Here is an 18,003-nt window from a genome sequence, read left to right on the forward strand (position 1 = left end):
ACTGTCTGTTTGCACTGGTTTTTGGTGTGTTGTTGTATGTGTTAACTTTGCTGCCATGATGAGCTGCTAAACTGATTTTCACTGTAATGTTGGCTGACAATGTTGACGGTGACAATAAATTATCATTATTGTTATTATTATTATTATTATTATTATTATTATTATTATTATCTGAGTAAATGCATTTCCTAGAATAGAATGACAGACTCCAAATCACATTAAAATTTTTACATGTATTTAATGCTTTCAGGCTTTATCAAAAACACTGGCAATTGATGCTTTCTGATTTCTAAAGCATCTCCACACCACCACAATACCATGTCTGTGACTATAGGCATGCTGTGTTATCATTATGCCCATCTTCTAAAAAGTTTCACATTTGACTCATCATTTTACAGAATATCACTCCAAAGGCTTAAATAAACAGTGATTTGTTTAAATTAAAACTTTCTTTTAAATTCCACTACTGCCAAGTCTATTTCTAATTGTGGAATTAAAAAAGCTGGTCCTCTCTAAGACATGCAAGACCTGTAGTTCCTTAGTTGTTTGTCTGTGTTCTTTATATTTATTCATTGTAATTATTCATTGATGTTGTTGATGCACCCATTTTGAAGAGGATTCACTCATGTTTTAAGGTGTCTTCATTAGATAGAAGGCAAATGTGGTTGGCTGGAGTCCCAAAGCTTTATCAATTGTTTTGTAACTCTTTTCTCATTTAGAATCATTTAGAAATTGATCTGTGGCATGTACTGTGGTATTCAAATAGACAGGCAATAATCAGGACTGGGTGTGTCTAGTCTAAGTAATTATTAGAATTTATTGGTTGTTTGAGTAACTAAGGGCGAGTTTATTTTTACACAGGTCCAGTTATTTGGGAAACCATTTTCATTCAATAAATAAAATGATTATTTTTGTCCTTATCCAAGATTAAACTTTGTTTGAAGAACTACAACTATTTTATTATTCATTAATAATAAATGTAAATGTTATGTATTCAGTTCTGTAGAACCTGTCTAGTTCACTGCCGGTTTTGCCATGAATCCCCTTAGTGAAATTTACACAGGTACAGAGCAGGTACAGGAACTTGATACCACATGACTGTTCTACACATTACAAATGGCCCCAACAGAAGCACCAGCCATGAGAAAACCTGAACAATGAGCAACCCTAAAGTACAGAAAGTCAAAACCCCTGAGAAATTGGTCCAGTCTGGGAGGAGGGCTGATCATCTGACATTTCTATAAGGTCGGTTCTTCATTCCAGTTTCTATTGTACCCTGTATGACTCTTAACACTGCAGGAGGTGTTTATACCTCCCCCACACCCCCCAGCCATTAACAATCACAGTCATCAGCTATCCTGCTTAATGGAAAGGTATGATGGAATGTAGAGGGAATGTAACTTTTATAGGGTCTTAGTTATGAATCTGCAATCTTGTTCAGTAGATATTTCGCATAATGCTCATTCATCTGGGCAGAGAACAGAAATACAGGAATACATCCTGAGCAGGGTGCCAGTCCATCGCGTTACACCACACACCCACATACAGTATTCACTTACTGACAGCCTGGAGCAAATTAGAGTAGAGATAGTGACTGAGATTTGAACCCAGGTTCCCAGTGCCCTAGTGCTGTGAGGCATTGACATTACCTGCTATGTTCTTAATGCTTATTGTGAACTCAAATACTGTCCATTGTATAGAAAAATTCTGTTTGAAAGGTAGATTAAACATCCAGGCTTTTGTATGTACTGTTAGTGCCACCATGTGGATAAAACAAGTAGTGCACACTCAATCACAAATTAAGAAACTGTATTGTGTAACTTTATTTAACTTTAAGTAACACTGGCAAGTATCAGGCTAAATATAGGGCAGTAAAAATAGACATTGATGAAATATTTATTTTCTTGTTTAATTAAAATGACAATTAATCTAGCTTCAGGGCTCTGTTCAGGGCACTAGAGTTTCTCTACATCAAACTTTACAAGCCAAGTCTTTTTGGAACTTGCTTTATGCACAGAGAGCACAGTCATACTGGATTAGACAAGGTCCTTCCCCAAACTGTTGTTGCAATCAGTAGGGGGGGGGGGGGGGGGGGGGGGTTATTTGCACATAAAGTCAGGTTCACAAGTACTGTTATCTTTGGACATACAGGCTAATAGTTACCAATATACATGACACAGCAAAAAAAACAAAAACAACTACTAAATAATAGAATGGATGAATAAGATTAGCAGTTTAAGACCATTCAAGATAGGACATCAACAGCTGCCATATCTGCCAGAATCTATGTGTTTTCTGATGCAAGTTATATATCAGTTGCTCCAATGGAAGCACGTATTATTTGTTTAATTCTTTTTTTACCCATGTTAAGACGGGTTAGTTTGATACGCCTTGCTGTAAATCGAACTAAATAATTGGCAGAAATCGTGCGCACGGTGGCGCTGTTTAAATGTTGTGTAATTTCGGGTGCACACACCTCTTTGTAACCTGATACGTCTCTTGAAACAGGGAGTCTGTGGTCTTCTTCAGCACTGGTACATTTCTGCTGTGCACTGAAGCAGAGTGAAAGTGTTAGAGGAAATTCTGCTCATATTCGCCTGTACAGGAACTTTTCTCTTTTACCTGCCGCCTGTTACTGTGTGTGAACTGTGCATCTCCAACTGCACTCAGAGCTGAGAACAACCTCAAAACCTGGACTGCATCCACTGCACTTCTGAGCCTCAGACCTTACTTCACCTAGGATTATATTATTTGTATTATTCTAATATGAAAGGTAAGGTTTCTTTTAACTCATATTTTTGTGTGTATGGATTGTGTTTAATAACAGGTGTGTTTTGTGCCCATTAGTGTACAGTGTTCTCCTGCTGTGGTGCACTTTGATGCATGAATGGCCATTGTGCATGAGTGAAGAGAAAAAATCATTACCAGCAAACAGTGGTGAGCAGATTAACAAAGCACTTTACCTTCTAATGTACTGCATAAACTTAGATAACGTTCAAAACCTCCTACTTTAAAACTTTTCATTTAGGTTTATACAGTTTACATAATGATGACAGAAGAAAAATCTTTTTTTTGTTTTTTTTTGTTGGCGTTCAGTTCAGAATCTGATCTGCACAGCAGAATTCCCAGAGCAAACAATGTTTCAGGGAGTCCAGATGTTACTTAATTCAACAACTCTGCACATGCAACTCTGTGAGCAGGATAAGGATCGTTTCAATTTAACGTTCCATTCTCACATTCCTGAAAAGAAAGAAAGAAAGAAAGAAACTGTGACTTCATTCTTATTAGGCTCTTTAACCCTGGGCTGGAATGTGAAATTTTAAAGCATGTCTGGTCTTGAATGAGATAGGTCCACATAATCAGTCTGCCTAAACTCTTCTTATCTCATTAAAACACAAAGCAAATTGCCCTCCAGGGTGGAAGGAACTCCTACAACAGTGGGAAACTTTTAAGAGCTGAAATGTAGACATATTAATATGTTTTCAAGAATATGTTAATGATATTAAAATGTAAATTACTGTTATTTACAGGAAGGAAATTTTTTATTCAAATGAAGTATAAAGTAGAAGTTGGTTCTGAGACATGGGACATTGCAATTTTTACACACATTAAGAATAACCCCTGCTTCCTCCGGTTAGGAGATGTTATGGAAGGGTTTATTGACTGTACGTTTTCTTATGACATCTTATATAGACAATTTAGCGAAATCACTCTTGCGTAATTGGGTTTTGGCGTTAGAAGGAATTGGCAAGGTCTTGGATTCCAGCAGGGACTGCATGACAGGAACTACTTACAAGTGTGTTTGAGTGTTTATCTCCCATACAACCACATTTCTTTCAGAATATATACTATTTTAGGGTTATGCCAATCATTGAAGTAAAAAGAGGAAGCCGTAAAACACTGACAAAACTGAAGTAATCCATGTGTGTTATATATCAGGCTTTACCATGTTTGATATCGTTATGTGAAAGTGGAAATTCTGGAAGTGTGATGTATGGGTTATTGTACAGTAAATGTTGTTTTTTATATGCATTTTTTATATTTGACTATACACAGTACATCCTAATTTAAAATGGAGCACCTTGGAGACTGGATGCAGTTTTTAAAATGATTATTTATAAAATTATGTCTTTTATTAATTCAATGTTTGTTTTACAGTGAATCCTTGTTGCTACTACCCCTGTCAGAATCTGGGCATTTGTATAAGATATGGACTTGATAGATATGAATGTGACTGCACTAGAACGGGGTACTATGGAGAAAACTGCACTATTCGTAAGTAAATACATTTCTATTTTTTGATTGTATTTATGTTATGTGTAATGCCTACAGAATCTCTCCATGTTTGAAACTAGACAAAACACGGTTGGTAAAGTTTTTGCACTGGACGAGCCCACTGACCCAATGACTGCAGCCTCCAAATGGCTAGACTGTTTTGGCCTTCCCCCCGGACACTAGCCAATCATGTCTGTGCAGATGCCCGACCAGTCGATAGTACTGCTGAAATCAGTCAGTGACAGTATATTAATTATATTAGATATCTAAAACTTGAGGCACTTGGGTAGTGCAGCAGTCTATTACGCTAGCCCACCACCACTGAGTCTGTGTGGAATCAGACCCCCGCGACCCTAACCAGGATAAAGCAGTTGTTAAAATTGACCAAAAGTTGATAAAACAAAACTGTGATAGATTAAGAATAGGATTGGAGGTGGGCATATTGAACATAGCTTTCCCTGAAATCCAATATAGCCTCCCCCACATCATTCCTGTTAGATCAGGTTTGAGAAAATCTAAATTCCAGATAACAGGAGCTGATAAAAGCCCATATATTAAAGCTCCGGCAGCACAGCAAACTTGGCAACATACAAGAGCAACCAGGCATATTTGATCACTGCAAATCTCTATGAACTGAACTGGTGTTCCGTAACCCTGGTTTAGAAAAACTAATCTTGAGTAAATAAGTGTGTTTTCAACATGGACTTGAAGGTTGGGCATTTGAACCCCAGAGGTGGAAAACTATTCCAAAGCTGGGGGGCATGTTTGAGAACCCTCTTTCTTCTGCTGAGACTTTTTTATTTCTAGAAACGTGAAGTAGCTCCTCACTTTGTGAGTAACGTAAATGTGCTGGGTTGTAATACTTAGTGGAGTTACTGTAAGGGTATTTTGTAATCAGTGAGGAATTTCATTGACGTCAGTGCAGAGATGATAGAATAGGGCTTATATGATACAACTTTCTAGTTCTAGTAAGCGTGTTGGAATAAGGTCAAGCAGAAATGAAAATGTTTTTAATTAATTAATAAAGATGTCTTAATTTGGGAGATTGGATTAAAGGATTTTAATTGTGTTTAGCTTGAGATGACACTGATGTGGTAGACAAATATTACTAGTGTAACATGTTTGTATATAAAAAGAAAGAAAATCATCAAATGATGAAGGTGGATATGATACACCAACAACAAGCATTTTAGATGAGTTAACCATGTAAGTTGTTTTAGTGAGGCTTATGTTTGTCATAAGAAGGACGTTCGGATCTACATACTGCACACAGCTGCAGTTTATAACTGCATTTTTTATCTGCCATCCTTGTAGCTGAGTTCTGGTCCAGAGTCTATAATCTGGTGAGGCCAAATCCTAATGTGGTGCACTACATCCTGACCCACTTCCAGTGGGTATGGAACATCATCAATAACACCTTCCTGAGAGACTTCCTCATGCAAAAGGTGCTCACAGGTCAGTGAAGGACTAGACAACTCCACTTTCTGGTACAAAGACAGTTTCATTCCATGTTCTGCAAGTAATTCTTCATCTGTAATTTTACCTGAGGAGGGGAATCCATTAAGTGTGACAAATATGAACACATAGAAAAAGGGAGCAAAAACAGCATTACTTAAAACTTAAATAGTTTAAGTTCTTGTTTTATTTCTACTTTAAAAGCTTGAACACTTCTTGTAAAATTCCCTGTTTTGTAGATTTGAAATTAGGGTACAACATCCTTTGCAGAAAACAAACCTGTGCAAATTTGCTTAATTTAACATATTGTGGGAAAGATTAAACAAAATGTGTCACATGTACTAATTATGGCACATTTAATATTTTTTGTTTGTTTTTCAACATGTTAATGTTGGCAAATAAATAGAAACTGTGCATAAAAAATTGCAGACAGCCATATTTAATTTTCGTTTCTGTAAAGAAGGTATTTATTTTCATTTAGAATTTATTTTCAACCCATAAAATTCAGCTTGGGGTGTCCAAACTTTTACAAATGAATGTCTTAAAAGGGGCAGTAAACATAAAACGTAATGAATGTCTAATATAACGTATTTATTTTTGTGTGTATTTCATATTACACTAAACCTTTTTTAAACAAATACTATAAAACAAAATATCAGACGGTAGCACTGGACATAATACTGCTTGTTATTAGAGTTTAAACTCACTGATTCGTGAATAACAAAATCACAGCTGTGTTTTGAGAAAGAAAACACCCGTATGTGCAACCTTTCACATATCAGTCTGAATAAAGGGCCAGTGGAAGCTGAGAGGTTAAGGCTTTGAACTGCTATGTGGAAGGTTGTGAATTTAAACCCCCTGATGCTGTTGCTGCAACAGCTCAATCATATCAATGGTGTGAGTTGCTTAGCCGTGTGGATAAATGTAATTCTATGCAATACAAATGTGGACATATTTAATAACATTTAAACAAACGTGGACATCTGAGTCATATGGTTGTCAGATTTGTGATTCACAGTATAGTAAAAATTAACTGTTTTTCTGTGACCAACACAAAAGCACTGAATATCCTTTATCCCGTATGGACAGACCCTTTGCAGCTGATGGACATCAGTCCAGCCGTCAGTGCAACGTCCAAGATAAATATTTGCAAAGTGTGTATCAGGTCAGGATTAAGTCACCATCTTCCTCCTCACTAACTCACTCTGTGTATCAGAATCTGGTATGTTCTGTTTATTTAAGGGCTACTACATCTGGGATGTTGATGTGAACCATGATCCCATTCACACACTGCAAAAAAAGGATTTATGAGGAAATTAAAACTCTTGAATGAATTAAGTTTTTAATTTAGAATGTGTGTAAATAGTAAATAATACATTTGCCTCTACTTAATTTGATATGTAATTGTTTATACTATTACATTTAAGGTGAAACTATCTGAAGTACATAATGAAACTGAATTGTTGGAATAATGGGATCAAAGCTATTGTATCATAACAATAAGAATAAAGGATCAGAAAACTCATTCCTGTTGCTAGTCAAATTATAAACATGCCCACAACAGCACTTTACTCCATCACAGTCTTTACTACTCACAGATAAAAAAAAACATGGTACACTCCCTTGCTAAATTGTTGCGTTAGTTGTTGCTAAAAACACAATCTGCTGTAGTTAACCTTATTATCACAAGAGCTAAACATCTTCCATTTGCTCGATTATAATGTTCACATTTGCTAAGAAATATTTCTCTTCATTAATTGTAAAATTTAGTTTTCTTTTCCTTTTATGTAATAAATTGGGAACTTATGACAGCAAATTGCTGAAGCTGTAAACGTGATTTCTTCCCCATACTTGCTGTTGAGTAAAAAAAATTGGTTTTTAATTCAGCTCTATCTGAGGGATTGAAGGTCTGAGGCATTTAATATTGGTTTTTGGCCTTGCCCTTTATACACAGAGATTTCTCTAAATCTTTTAGGATTGTTTGGGACTGCAGATGGGGAAATTCATAACATCCTTGCAGTTTTTTATAAAGAAGCATGTGATGTGAGGTTTGCTCACATAAAATTTCTTCTCTTTGTGTTGTTTTTAACTAGATACCTGTAAAATACAGTGAACAATTCACTGCTCTTTTTTGTATTTTGTATTTTTTTATTTGTGACAAGTGCACCTCCCAATGCCGAGACTGTTTTAGTCACCCCCCTTTCCCCCAGACATTGGCCAGTCATGCCCATGCAGACGCCCAACCAGTTGATTGCACCACTGAGATTCAAACCCTGGATCCCCAGTGTTTTCTTAATACAATACAATCACTAAACCTAAGTGACCTGTATCAGGACTGTTTTACTTGGCAACGTCACTGTAGTCAAATCACACGAAGAGAATGAGAAGTGAGATATAGCAGGGTGTTGGCTACTTCTTGTGCTTGCAGTTTTTAGCGGGTATATTCACAATCTAATTCAGCCTAAACATTGAACCCATCTGTGTTTCAAATACTCTAACACCCAGCTGCACAGGTTTAGCTCTTCCTTCTGAGGACCACACAAATGCACAAAAGATTCTCACACATGAGAATGATTGTACAGTACTTTAAATATCTGCAGTAGTTCAGTTTGTGCATAATTACTGCATATAATTTAAAGGTAGAGGAGCTCTGGTTCTCTGTGTCCCACTGCAGATTGTTATTTCAATCATTTTATGTGGCAGCTGAAATGACCTCCTTTGACATAACATCCTGCCCATATTTCCCCGGGCTGTGCCCTGAGCCTTTCAGCACTTCCTTTAATAAAGTTGTTGGAGGGGTCTCTTTTTCTGCTCACACACAATTTGCCATGAGAAGCCTCACCAATTTCAAGGACACCCATGCTTTTACATAGCTAGACAGCTCTGTTATATTTTACCTAATTTTTTACGACCTGTTTACTGCAGTGCAGGGGCGAGCCCCCTATTTCTATGGTATTCCATAAACTCCAAAGCGAGAATTCAGATTCCTCACGTCTCTCTGCTGCTGCCAAGTTTCTGGTGTGTAAACTTTTCTATGCTTCCCTGTGTTAATCCATCACAGCATAGATTAATTACTCAGAACATACAGCACACTACTTAACTGATATGGTAAATGTTTTCATTATTTTAGTTGCAAGTCTGTACAATTTTTATTCTTTTTGTAATGCTAAAGTAGCATTTTATTAGTACAGACTATGGAGTTTATTTTCCATCAAAGAGCTTGGGGGAGGGCGTACAGCAATGGTGATGGAATATTAACAAAAATACATGATGTAAATGATTTATAAACAGCACTTTTATGTAATAATTCTGTAATTTCTTAAACCTCTCTCCCATCCCACAGTGCGATCAAACCTAATTCCCAGTCCTCCCACCTACAACTCCAAGTATGACTACCTGAACTGGGAATCGTATTCCAATATTACCTATTATACCCGAATTTTGCCTCCAGTGCCACTGGACTGTCCAACGCCTATGGGGACCAAAGGTAGGGCCTAAGGTCTGAATGATCAGACACCACTGCAATTTCCCTTAAAACAGAATGTTTCATGCTTGAAACATATTTCCACAGCTGTATTGGTTTCATCTCTCTACAGGGAAATTGGAGCTTCCAGACCCAAAACTGATAGTGGAGAAGTTCTTGCTGCGGAGAAAGTTTCGGCCAGACCCACAAGGAACAAATTTAATGTTTGGCTTTTTTGCTCAGCACTTTACGCACCAGTTCTTTAAGACACACAATCGAATGGGACTGGGCTTTACTAAAGGTCTTGGCCATGGGGTGAGTTCTTACAAAAGATTAATGTCAAGGGAGATATAGGATTTAAAAATGATACTAAAATAGTATCAATTTAAGTGCTTTTGTAAATTTTAGCTAAAATTATGCAGATAACTGTACTCAAAGTTAGTCTACAGCTAAAAAGGTTGAGGCTGTTCAGTTAAATGGATGGGAGAATACATGATTACCTAGATTACCTAGACGTATAATCTTAAGATGGCGGTTAACTCAATTTCAGCCATCTGATGTTTGGAAAGGCCGTTAAATAAATAGAAATATTAAAGTTGACAGAAGAATCTTTGTGTACTGTTGTGTTGAATTGTATTCAATAATACATGGAGCCTAAGGGCAGTTAAAATATGATTCATTCCTCACATTCCAATGTCTGGTTTTATAAATAGGTAGATGCTGGACATATCTATGGTGATAACCTTGCACGGCAGCTGGATCTTAGACTTCATGAAGGTGGAAAGCTGAAGTACCAGGTACTATTTGTGTGTAATAATACAAAGTTCTTCAATCATTTTTTATACTTACTGGTATTCTTTCATTTAACTTTTTTCCACTTATTACCAGTTTACCTTTAGCTCTTGCTGGTTTTTGTAGTATGAAAAAAGCTGAATTTCCTTAAGAGCCCTGGAGATGAATAATTACATAACCTTACACAAACAGTTCAGGAGATAAGAGGAATAAAAAATGATTCCCTCATCATACATGTGTAATGTTTTGTGCTTTCCCTCTCTAGCTAGAAATCAAAAGAACTAGCAGAGAATCTGTTGTGTATCTGTATATTGCATAAGTACAGCAAGTCAGTTAGGAATGTGTGAGAGAAATATTTTTAGTCTCAAATTATGAATCTCTTTGTAAAACAGAGCAGTCAGCTGTTTCATCATTTGTATATTTTACTGCTGTCAGTTTATGCCTTGTATGTTTGCACAGATCATAAATGGGGAGATGTACCCACCTACAGTGGCTGATACCAATGTGAACATGAGCTACCCTCCATCAGTGCCCCCAGAAAAGCAAATGGCGATCGGCCAGGAGGTCTTTGGTCTTCTCCCAGGCTTAAGCATGTACGCCACCTTGTGGTTAAGAGAGCATAACCGTGTATGTGACATCCTTAAGAAAGAGCACCCCATCTGGGAAGATGAGCAACTCTTTCAGACCGCCAGACTGATTATTATAGGTAAAGAGCATAAAAATTGGTTTTTGTTTTTAAAATTATGTTGCAAACAATACCATAAAAAAGCATAACATCATGGCGTGACACATACAGTATGTTCTTGGTTTGTTATGAATATCATTTCCAGTTATGTAATATATGGTTACACATATGGTACTTAGTGATATCAAACCCATTTCCCCAATTTTACTACAGGCTGGTATGTTTCTGGCTTCAAAAAGGCCACTGGGAAATGGGGAACATAACTTGCACCCAGTGCTCAGGTGGGTCGGGGTTTATACTAGCCCATCGTTGAGATCTGGGTTTGAGGAAGCAGTGATATTGACCAACCAGGTGTCTATACAGACATGATTGACTGGGGGGAGGGATTAACACCCTGTCCAGGGTATTTCCATCTTGCACCCAGTGTTTCCCGAAGAGTGACCAAGAGTGACCCTGACCAAGATAAAGTGCTTGATAAAAATAAATTGAAATAACTTGCACCCTGTCAAAGATTTTATAACCATAATAATGCCTGTGCCTACACAAAAATAGCTATTTATTTGATGCTATTTTTTAATCACTTTGTTAATTAAATTTTTCATGCCTCCTGTTTCCAGGTGAAACCATTCGGATAGTTATTGAAGAATATGTGCAGCATCTGAGCGGCTACCTTCTCAAGCTAAACTTCGATCCCACCTTACTCTTTAGTTCTCAGTTCCAGTACCAGAACCGCATCGCTGTGGAGTTTAACCAGCTGTACCACTGGCACCCACTTATGCCGGACAGCTTCATGATCGAGGGAACTGAGTTCACATACTCTCAGTTCTTGTTCAACACCTCCATCCTCACTCACTACGGAGTGGAGAAACTAGTGCAGGCTTTCTCAGTTCAGCCAGCAGGACAGGTGAGTTCAGACTGGGTTTTATACCTTTTACAAAAAATACTAGAGATGTATGAGTACCGATACTAGTATCGGGTATTAGCCCGATACCGCGCTCATTAACTCGTACTCGTACTCGCAAACGAGGCTCCGATACTAAAGATCCGATACCTTGTGCCTAGTGCACGTTGCTGCGTTAACGCAGGGATTTTTATTTTTATTTTTATATAAATTTTTACCCCTTTTTCTCCCCTTTTAGTGCATCCAATTGTTCAATTAGCATCGTGCTTCCTCTCTGTCTATGCCGAACCTTGCCCTGACGGAGGTGATTGAAGCTAACCCGTATCCCCTCCGAAACACGAGCAGCAGCCAGATGCATCTTTGCCACCCACACATTGACGAGTTTGGCGCCACCTAGCGTTGCATGCGGAGAGACACACCCTAAGGGCACCCTCTCCCATCTCTGTGTAAGCGCCTCCAATCAGCCGGCAGAGAACGCAATCGCATTCTGACAGAGAGAGACCCACATCCGGTTCTTTGTCCCACCCCCCACATGAGCAACCGGCCAATCGTTGCTCATATAGCCACTCAGCTTCGAACCGGTAAAGCAAGGCTGGATTCGATACCACGCTCTCAGAATCCAGCCCTGGTTGCAGCGCGTTTCTTTTTACTGCTGCGCCACCTGAGCGGCAACGCAGGGATTTTTAACCTGTGGGGCGCGAGTGCCTGACCGGGGGGCGCGACATTACGAGATTTTTTTACTTCTAAAATTAAAGCAATTCATTTTTCACCCATGGGAGACAGATTGAATTATTCTCACTGACCACGCTCACACGCACGTTTAATGTTATTTAGTTCCGTTTGACAAAAAAAACCCTTCAAAATAGAGCTCACAGTGAAGATAACCGGTTACAAAAGCGTTTGTTATATTACAAGTATTATAGGACGTGTTTGTGTTCAATACTCTGTTCACAGTGTCGATACAGGAGTCGACTCATTTTAAGCGCAGCATAAGTTTCTTTTCTCAGTCAATTCTCCGTTTTTACTGTTATAATGAATGTTGCGGTTGTAAATAAACACCAACTACTACAGAACATTTTGTGTGACTCGCTTACCTGATAAAGCTCAGGCTTAATTATACTGGTTATTACCACAGAGCGAGAGCCGACTCAGAGTCGTTTACGATTTACCGTGAACCCACGAATGGATGTGCTGATAGAATCGGCTCAGATGGGATCGGACTGTATTATCTTTTTAAAGTAAATATTTCAATCAGCAGAATCGCATCGCATGTATGATGTGCACAACGTTAATCACGTGCGTTTATTAATGATGAACGTTTACGTTAGCTTGTCAGAAGCTTTCTCAATGATGTCTGTGCAGTGTTTTTTTTTTTTTACAATTAGTGATGGCAACCCAAGCAACTGTTCCACTGCACTATTTTACACTAAAAACTATACTATTCCATAATGCTCCAGATTGCATCATTTTAAATAGGTATCGGTATCGGCGAGTACAAAAATACATGTACTTGTACTCGTACTCGGTTGGGAAAAAATGGTATTGATGCATCCCTAAAAAATACCAAACCTGTGTACGATTGTTATTGACTTCAAAATCAGATGCACCTATTTCATGACTGTAGCAGTGGTGTGGTATGTTTAAACTTTTTAATGGTTTTACCAGTGACTCTATTTCTAGTAAAATAATTCACAGTAAAGTAATTGCATTACAATTTAATTCAAATTGTAATGCATTATTATATATTATTGTAATTGTGCATTATTTTATATAATATACAGTGTATCACAAAAGTGAGTACACCCCTCACATTTCTGCAAATATTTCATTATATCTTTTCATTGGACAACACTATAGACATGAAACTTGGATATAACTTAGAGAGTAGTCAGTGTACAGCTTGTATAGCAGTGTAGATTTACTGTCTTCTGAAAATAACTCAACACACAGCCATTAATGTCTAAATAGCTGGCAACATAAGTGAGTCAGTGAACATGTCCAAATTGTGCCCAAATGTGTCGTTGTCCCTCCCTGGTGTCATGTGTCAAGGTCCCAGGTGTAAATGGGGAGCAGGGCTGTTAAATTTGGTGTTTTGGGTACAATTCTCTCATACTGGCCACTGGATATTCAACATGGCACCTCATGGCAAAGAACTCTCTGAGGATGTGAGAAATAGAATTGTTGCTCTCCACAAAGATGGCCTGGGCTATAAGAAGATTGCTAACACCCTGAAACTGAGCTACAGCATGGTGGCCAAGGTCATACAGCGGTTTTCCAGGACAGGTTCCACTCGGAACAGGCTTCGCCAGGGTCGACCAAAGAAGTTGAGTCCACGTGTTTGGCGTCATATCCAGAGGTTGGCTTTAAAAAATAGACACATGAGTGCTGCCAGCATTGCTGCAGAGGTTGAAGACGTGGGAGGTCAGCCTGTCAGTGCTCAGACCATACGCCGCACACTGCATCAACTCGGTCTGCATGGTCGTCATCCCAGAAGGAAGCTGACGCACAAGAAAGCCCGCAAACAGTTTGCTGAAGACAAGCAGTCCAAGAACATGGATTACTGGGATGCCCTGTGGTCTGACGAGACCAAGATAAACTTGTTTGGCTCAGATGGTGTCCAGCATGTGTGGCGGCGCCCTGGTGAGAAGTACCAAGACAACTGTATCTTGCCTACAGTCAAGCATGGTGGTGGTAGCATCATGGTCTTGGGCTACATGAGTGTTGCTGGCACTGGGGAGCTGCAGTTCATTGAGGGAAACATGAATTCCAACATGTACTGTGACATTCTGAAACAGAGCATGATCCCCTCCCTTCGAAAACTGGGCCTCATGGCAGTTTTCCAACAGGATAACGACCCCAAACACAGCCTCCAAGATGACAACTGCCTTGCTGAGGAAGCTGAAGGTAAAGGTGATGGACTAAACCCAATTGAGCACCTGTGGCGCATCCTCAAGTGGAAGGTGGAGGAGTTCAAGGTGTCTAACATCCACCAGCTCCGTGATGTCATCATGGAGGAGTGGAAGAGGATTCCAGTAGCAACCTGTGCAGCTCTGGTGAATTCCATGCCCAGGAGGGTTAAGGCAGTGCTGGATAATAATGGTGGTCACACAAAATATTGACACTTTGGGCACAATTTGGACATGTTCACTGTGGGGTGTACTCACTTATGTTGCCAGCCATTTAGACATTAATGGCTGTGTGTTGAGTTATTTTTAGAAGACAGTAAATCTACACTGCTATACAAGTTGTACACTGACTACTCTAAGTTATATCCAAGTTTTATTTCTATAGTGTTGTCCCATGAAAAGATATAATAAAATATTTGCAGAAATGTGAGGGGTGTACTCACTTTTGTGATACACTGTAATTATGCATTATTACAATTATTTAAGCAAGGATTTAAGGATCCACCTGACCACAGTTTGGAGTGCCTTAGCAAAGGGTCTGAATAATTTTGTGAATTTTGTGAATAAGAGATTAAATAAAACTTTTTGATTTTTATTAATTTTTTTAAAAACGAATATGTTTTCACCTTGTCATTATATATGATTTAGTATAGATTGGGTAGAAATGAGTGTATCTACTCACTATTAAATTTACAACACAAAATGTAAAAAAGAATGTAACCTAAATACTTTTTGACATTTTTACATTTTTAAGTCATTAAGCTTTATTACCCAGATTGTGGTAATAAATGGTCCTAAATATGGTCTGCCTTATAATTTCTGGTCAGTGGAATTTTAAAGGAGTCTCTTTATATTGTTAGATGAGGTTTACAGAGCAAAATATTGGCTACAGTCATACAGTAATTGTATACCCAAAAATTAATATGTAAGGCAGTTGTAGCTTTTAATGGCAAAAGAATGTATTATAAGATAGGTATACAATAGGTAAACTTAATATAGTGGTCAGTGAGTATATGTGGAGAGATGGAAAGATTTGGAGACAGAATTATGTTCAGTAAGAAGCTGTTTAAGATATTAATTGGGCAGCATAATTGTACAGACATGGTCATAAATGTATGTTATTATATCACTGATAAAGCTCTAAATGTTTTTTTCTTTCCAGATTGGAGGTGGTCGTAATATACCATCAACAGTGGCCAGAGTGGCTGAAGGGGTCATTAAAGAATCCAGAGAACTTCGGTTACAGCCTTTTAATGAGTACCGAAAAAAATTTAACCTAAAACCATACACATCATTCCTTGAATTTACAGGTATTTTTAAACGTTTTAAAAGTAACCTTAGCCGCTCAACATTCCTGTCTTTATAATATACAATAAATAATATGGCTGATAAAAAATATAGTTGTACACTCACAGTTAAATGTCTAGTGCTTTTTTTTTTTGCTTTTTTTATGGTAAACACATCTTTCTTGGAGATCATGCCTTAGTCATGCCTTCTTTTACAGGTGATAAGGAGATTGCTCGTGAGTTGGAAGAGCTCTATGGCGATATTGATGCTCTGGAGTTCTATCCAGCACTGTTGTTAGAGAAGACCCGACCTGGCGCCATATTTGGACAGAGCATGGTAGAAATGGGAGCACCGTTTTCTTTAAAAGGTCTTTTGGGAAACCCTATATGTTCACCAGTGTACTGGAAGCCCAGCACTTTTGGAGGTCAGACTGGCTTTAATATTGTCAAGTCGGCAAGCCTGAAAACACTGGTCTGCCTCAATTCCAAGTGGTGTCCGTATGTATCATTCCGTGTTCCTCCATCAGGCTATCAGCCGGAAAAATCCAGTGGGTCTCATTCTGAATTGTAGGCAACATGAAAAACTCTCCATCTGATGAAAATATTAGATGATGAAAAGTTGCTGATTTTAATGCTGCACCAGTTTGTGTTTACATAGTTGACTGACCATTCATTTATGTTGTTGTTTAATAAATTAGCTACTGTATTAGTATCTGTTAGACCTATGTAATACAGTGCCTACAAGTTATTTATGAAGAAGAATGCTGAATGGTGACTTTTTAATGTAAAATATACAAGACCGGCATGTTACACTTCCTTACAGATACACTAATGACTGTTTTATAGGACACTTACCATATGAATGTACTTAGTAGTAATAATCAAGCTTACTATGGCATACACATTTCAAATCAAATGGCATTACTGTAAGACGTTAGTGAATCACCTGGGTTGTGGCAACAGTTTGAAAAGAGAGTGTAACTAGCTACTCCACAACACTTCTGTACTACTAAATAATTTTACTAGTCACTGAGTGGCCCACTACACTTCAGTCAAAAACAGTCCACTATTTAAATCTTGTTATTAATGGACACATTAGGTGTGTGACAATTTGTATGTATTAGTTAGTGACTTTTTTACGAAAGGTTTTTAATAATTAAATAGCCAGTAAGTATGTGTACAAGGTAGATGTACCTAATAAGTTGGTCACTGAGTGTTTAATGTAATGTGCTGTCATATAATAAAACCACTTAGGAATTAAAGAGGACAGTATGATTGTTATACAATGAGGAATGCTGTGATCACCATTGCAGCAGAATGTTACTTAATTGTTCTTTTTAAACACCTATACTGTTCAAATCAATGATGTTTTTGGACAAGCTAAGTCGTGAAATGATCTTTGCTGTTTTTGAAGTTGATTTCTTGAACTCGGGGTTCTTAGTATTCATTTGGTTTGAAAAAGAGTGAATGTAAACATTGCTGAGGTTGAGTTTTCAGAGCCATGTCCAGTATTGACAAGCAACATGATGAATAAAGTGTTCGTCTTTTTAAACAGTGATATCAAACAATCGTGTTCTGCTCAGTCAAGCCTCAGAATATCCTTTTAATTTTAAATGTTTATGACCTTTACTATGGCATTGTTGTGGGATTTCAGCACAATTGGAACAAACAATGTTATCGAATCAGAGTTTTGTAAAGCATACAGTCACTGTATGGACCCTGGAGAAGAGGAATTTTATGCTTTGGAATAATAATGGGACCATCTGGCAGTCTGAAAGGTAAATCTTCTGTAATTTCTTCATAATAAAGCTGAACTACTCAGAATTACAGCAGTTTTATTGTCAAAAATAAATTAATTTTTAAAATGTTTAGTCTTGGCAATGGCAAAACAATGTGTGAACTGAAAAGTCATTTGATTGAGCTCACCAGGTTCTGACAAGTTAAGTGATCAAGGATTCAGAGTTGTTCAAGAAGCTTGTTCATAACCATCAAAAACAGCATATAAATGTAAGAACTTTATTTAGTCACAGAATATTACAATTTCACAAAAAAGTCTCTTACAAGTCTTACAAAAATAATACATTTTGCCCTCTTCTGATTTTCTGTTTTTGCATATTCGTCACAATATGTGTGGGAAGCCCCATCCAACCAAAATTTTAAGGAGTAGATATAATTAAAAAAATAACAATAATAAAATAGAGGTTTAAAAATACTATACTAAAAATGAATAAGAAGCATTC

The 18,003-nt window shown here is 37.7% G+C and overlaps 1 protein-coding gene across 1 annotated transcript; it reads left to right on the forward strand.

The window, feature by feature from the left end:
• The first annotated feature begins 2,766 nt into the window (after window positions 1–2,766).
• On the forward strand, window positions 2,767–17,260 carry ptgs1 (prostaglandin-endoperoxide synthase 1). The gene is made up of 11 exons (XM_063018304.1): window positions 2,767–2,773; window positions 2,848–2,937; window positions 4,159–4,275; window positions 5,590–5,730; window positions 9,074–9,217; window positions 9,327–9,508; window positions 9,907–9,990; window positions 10,445–10,691; window positions 11,288–11,574; window positions 15,640–15,787; window positions 15,982–17,260. Exons 1-11 carry the CDS (start codon window positions 2,767–2,769, stop codon window positions 16,332–16,334), a joined length of 1,800 nt encoding a protein of 599 aa, XP_062874374.1. The 3' UTR covers window positions 16,335–17,260.
• Window positions 17,261–18,003: the final 743 nt, after the last annotated feature.

This window comes from Trichomycterus rosablanca, chromosome 21 (assembly GCF_030014385.1).
Source record: "Trichomycterus rosablanca isolate fTriRos1 chromosome 21, fTriRos1.hap1, whole genome shotgun sequence".
NCBI classification, from domain to species: Eukaryota; Metazoa; Chordata; class Actinopteri; order Siluriformes; family Trichomycteridae; genus Trichomycterus; species Trichomycterus rosablanca.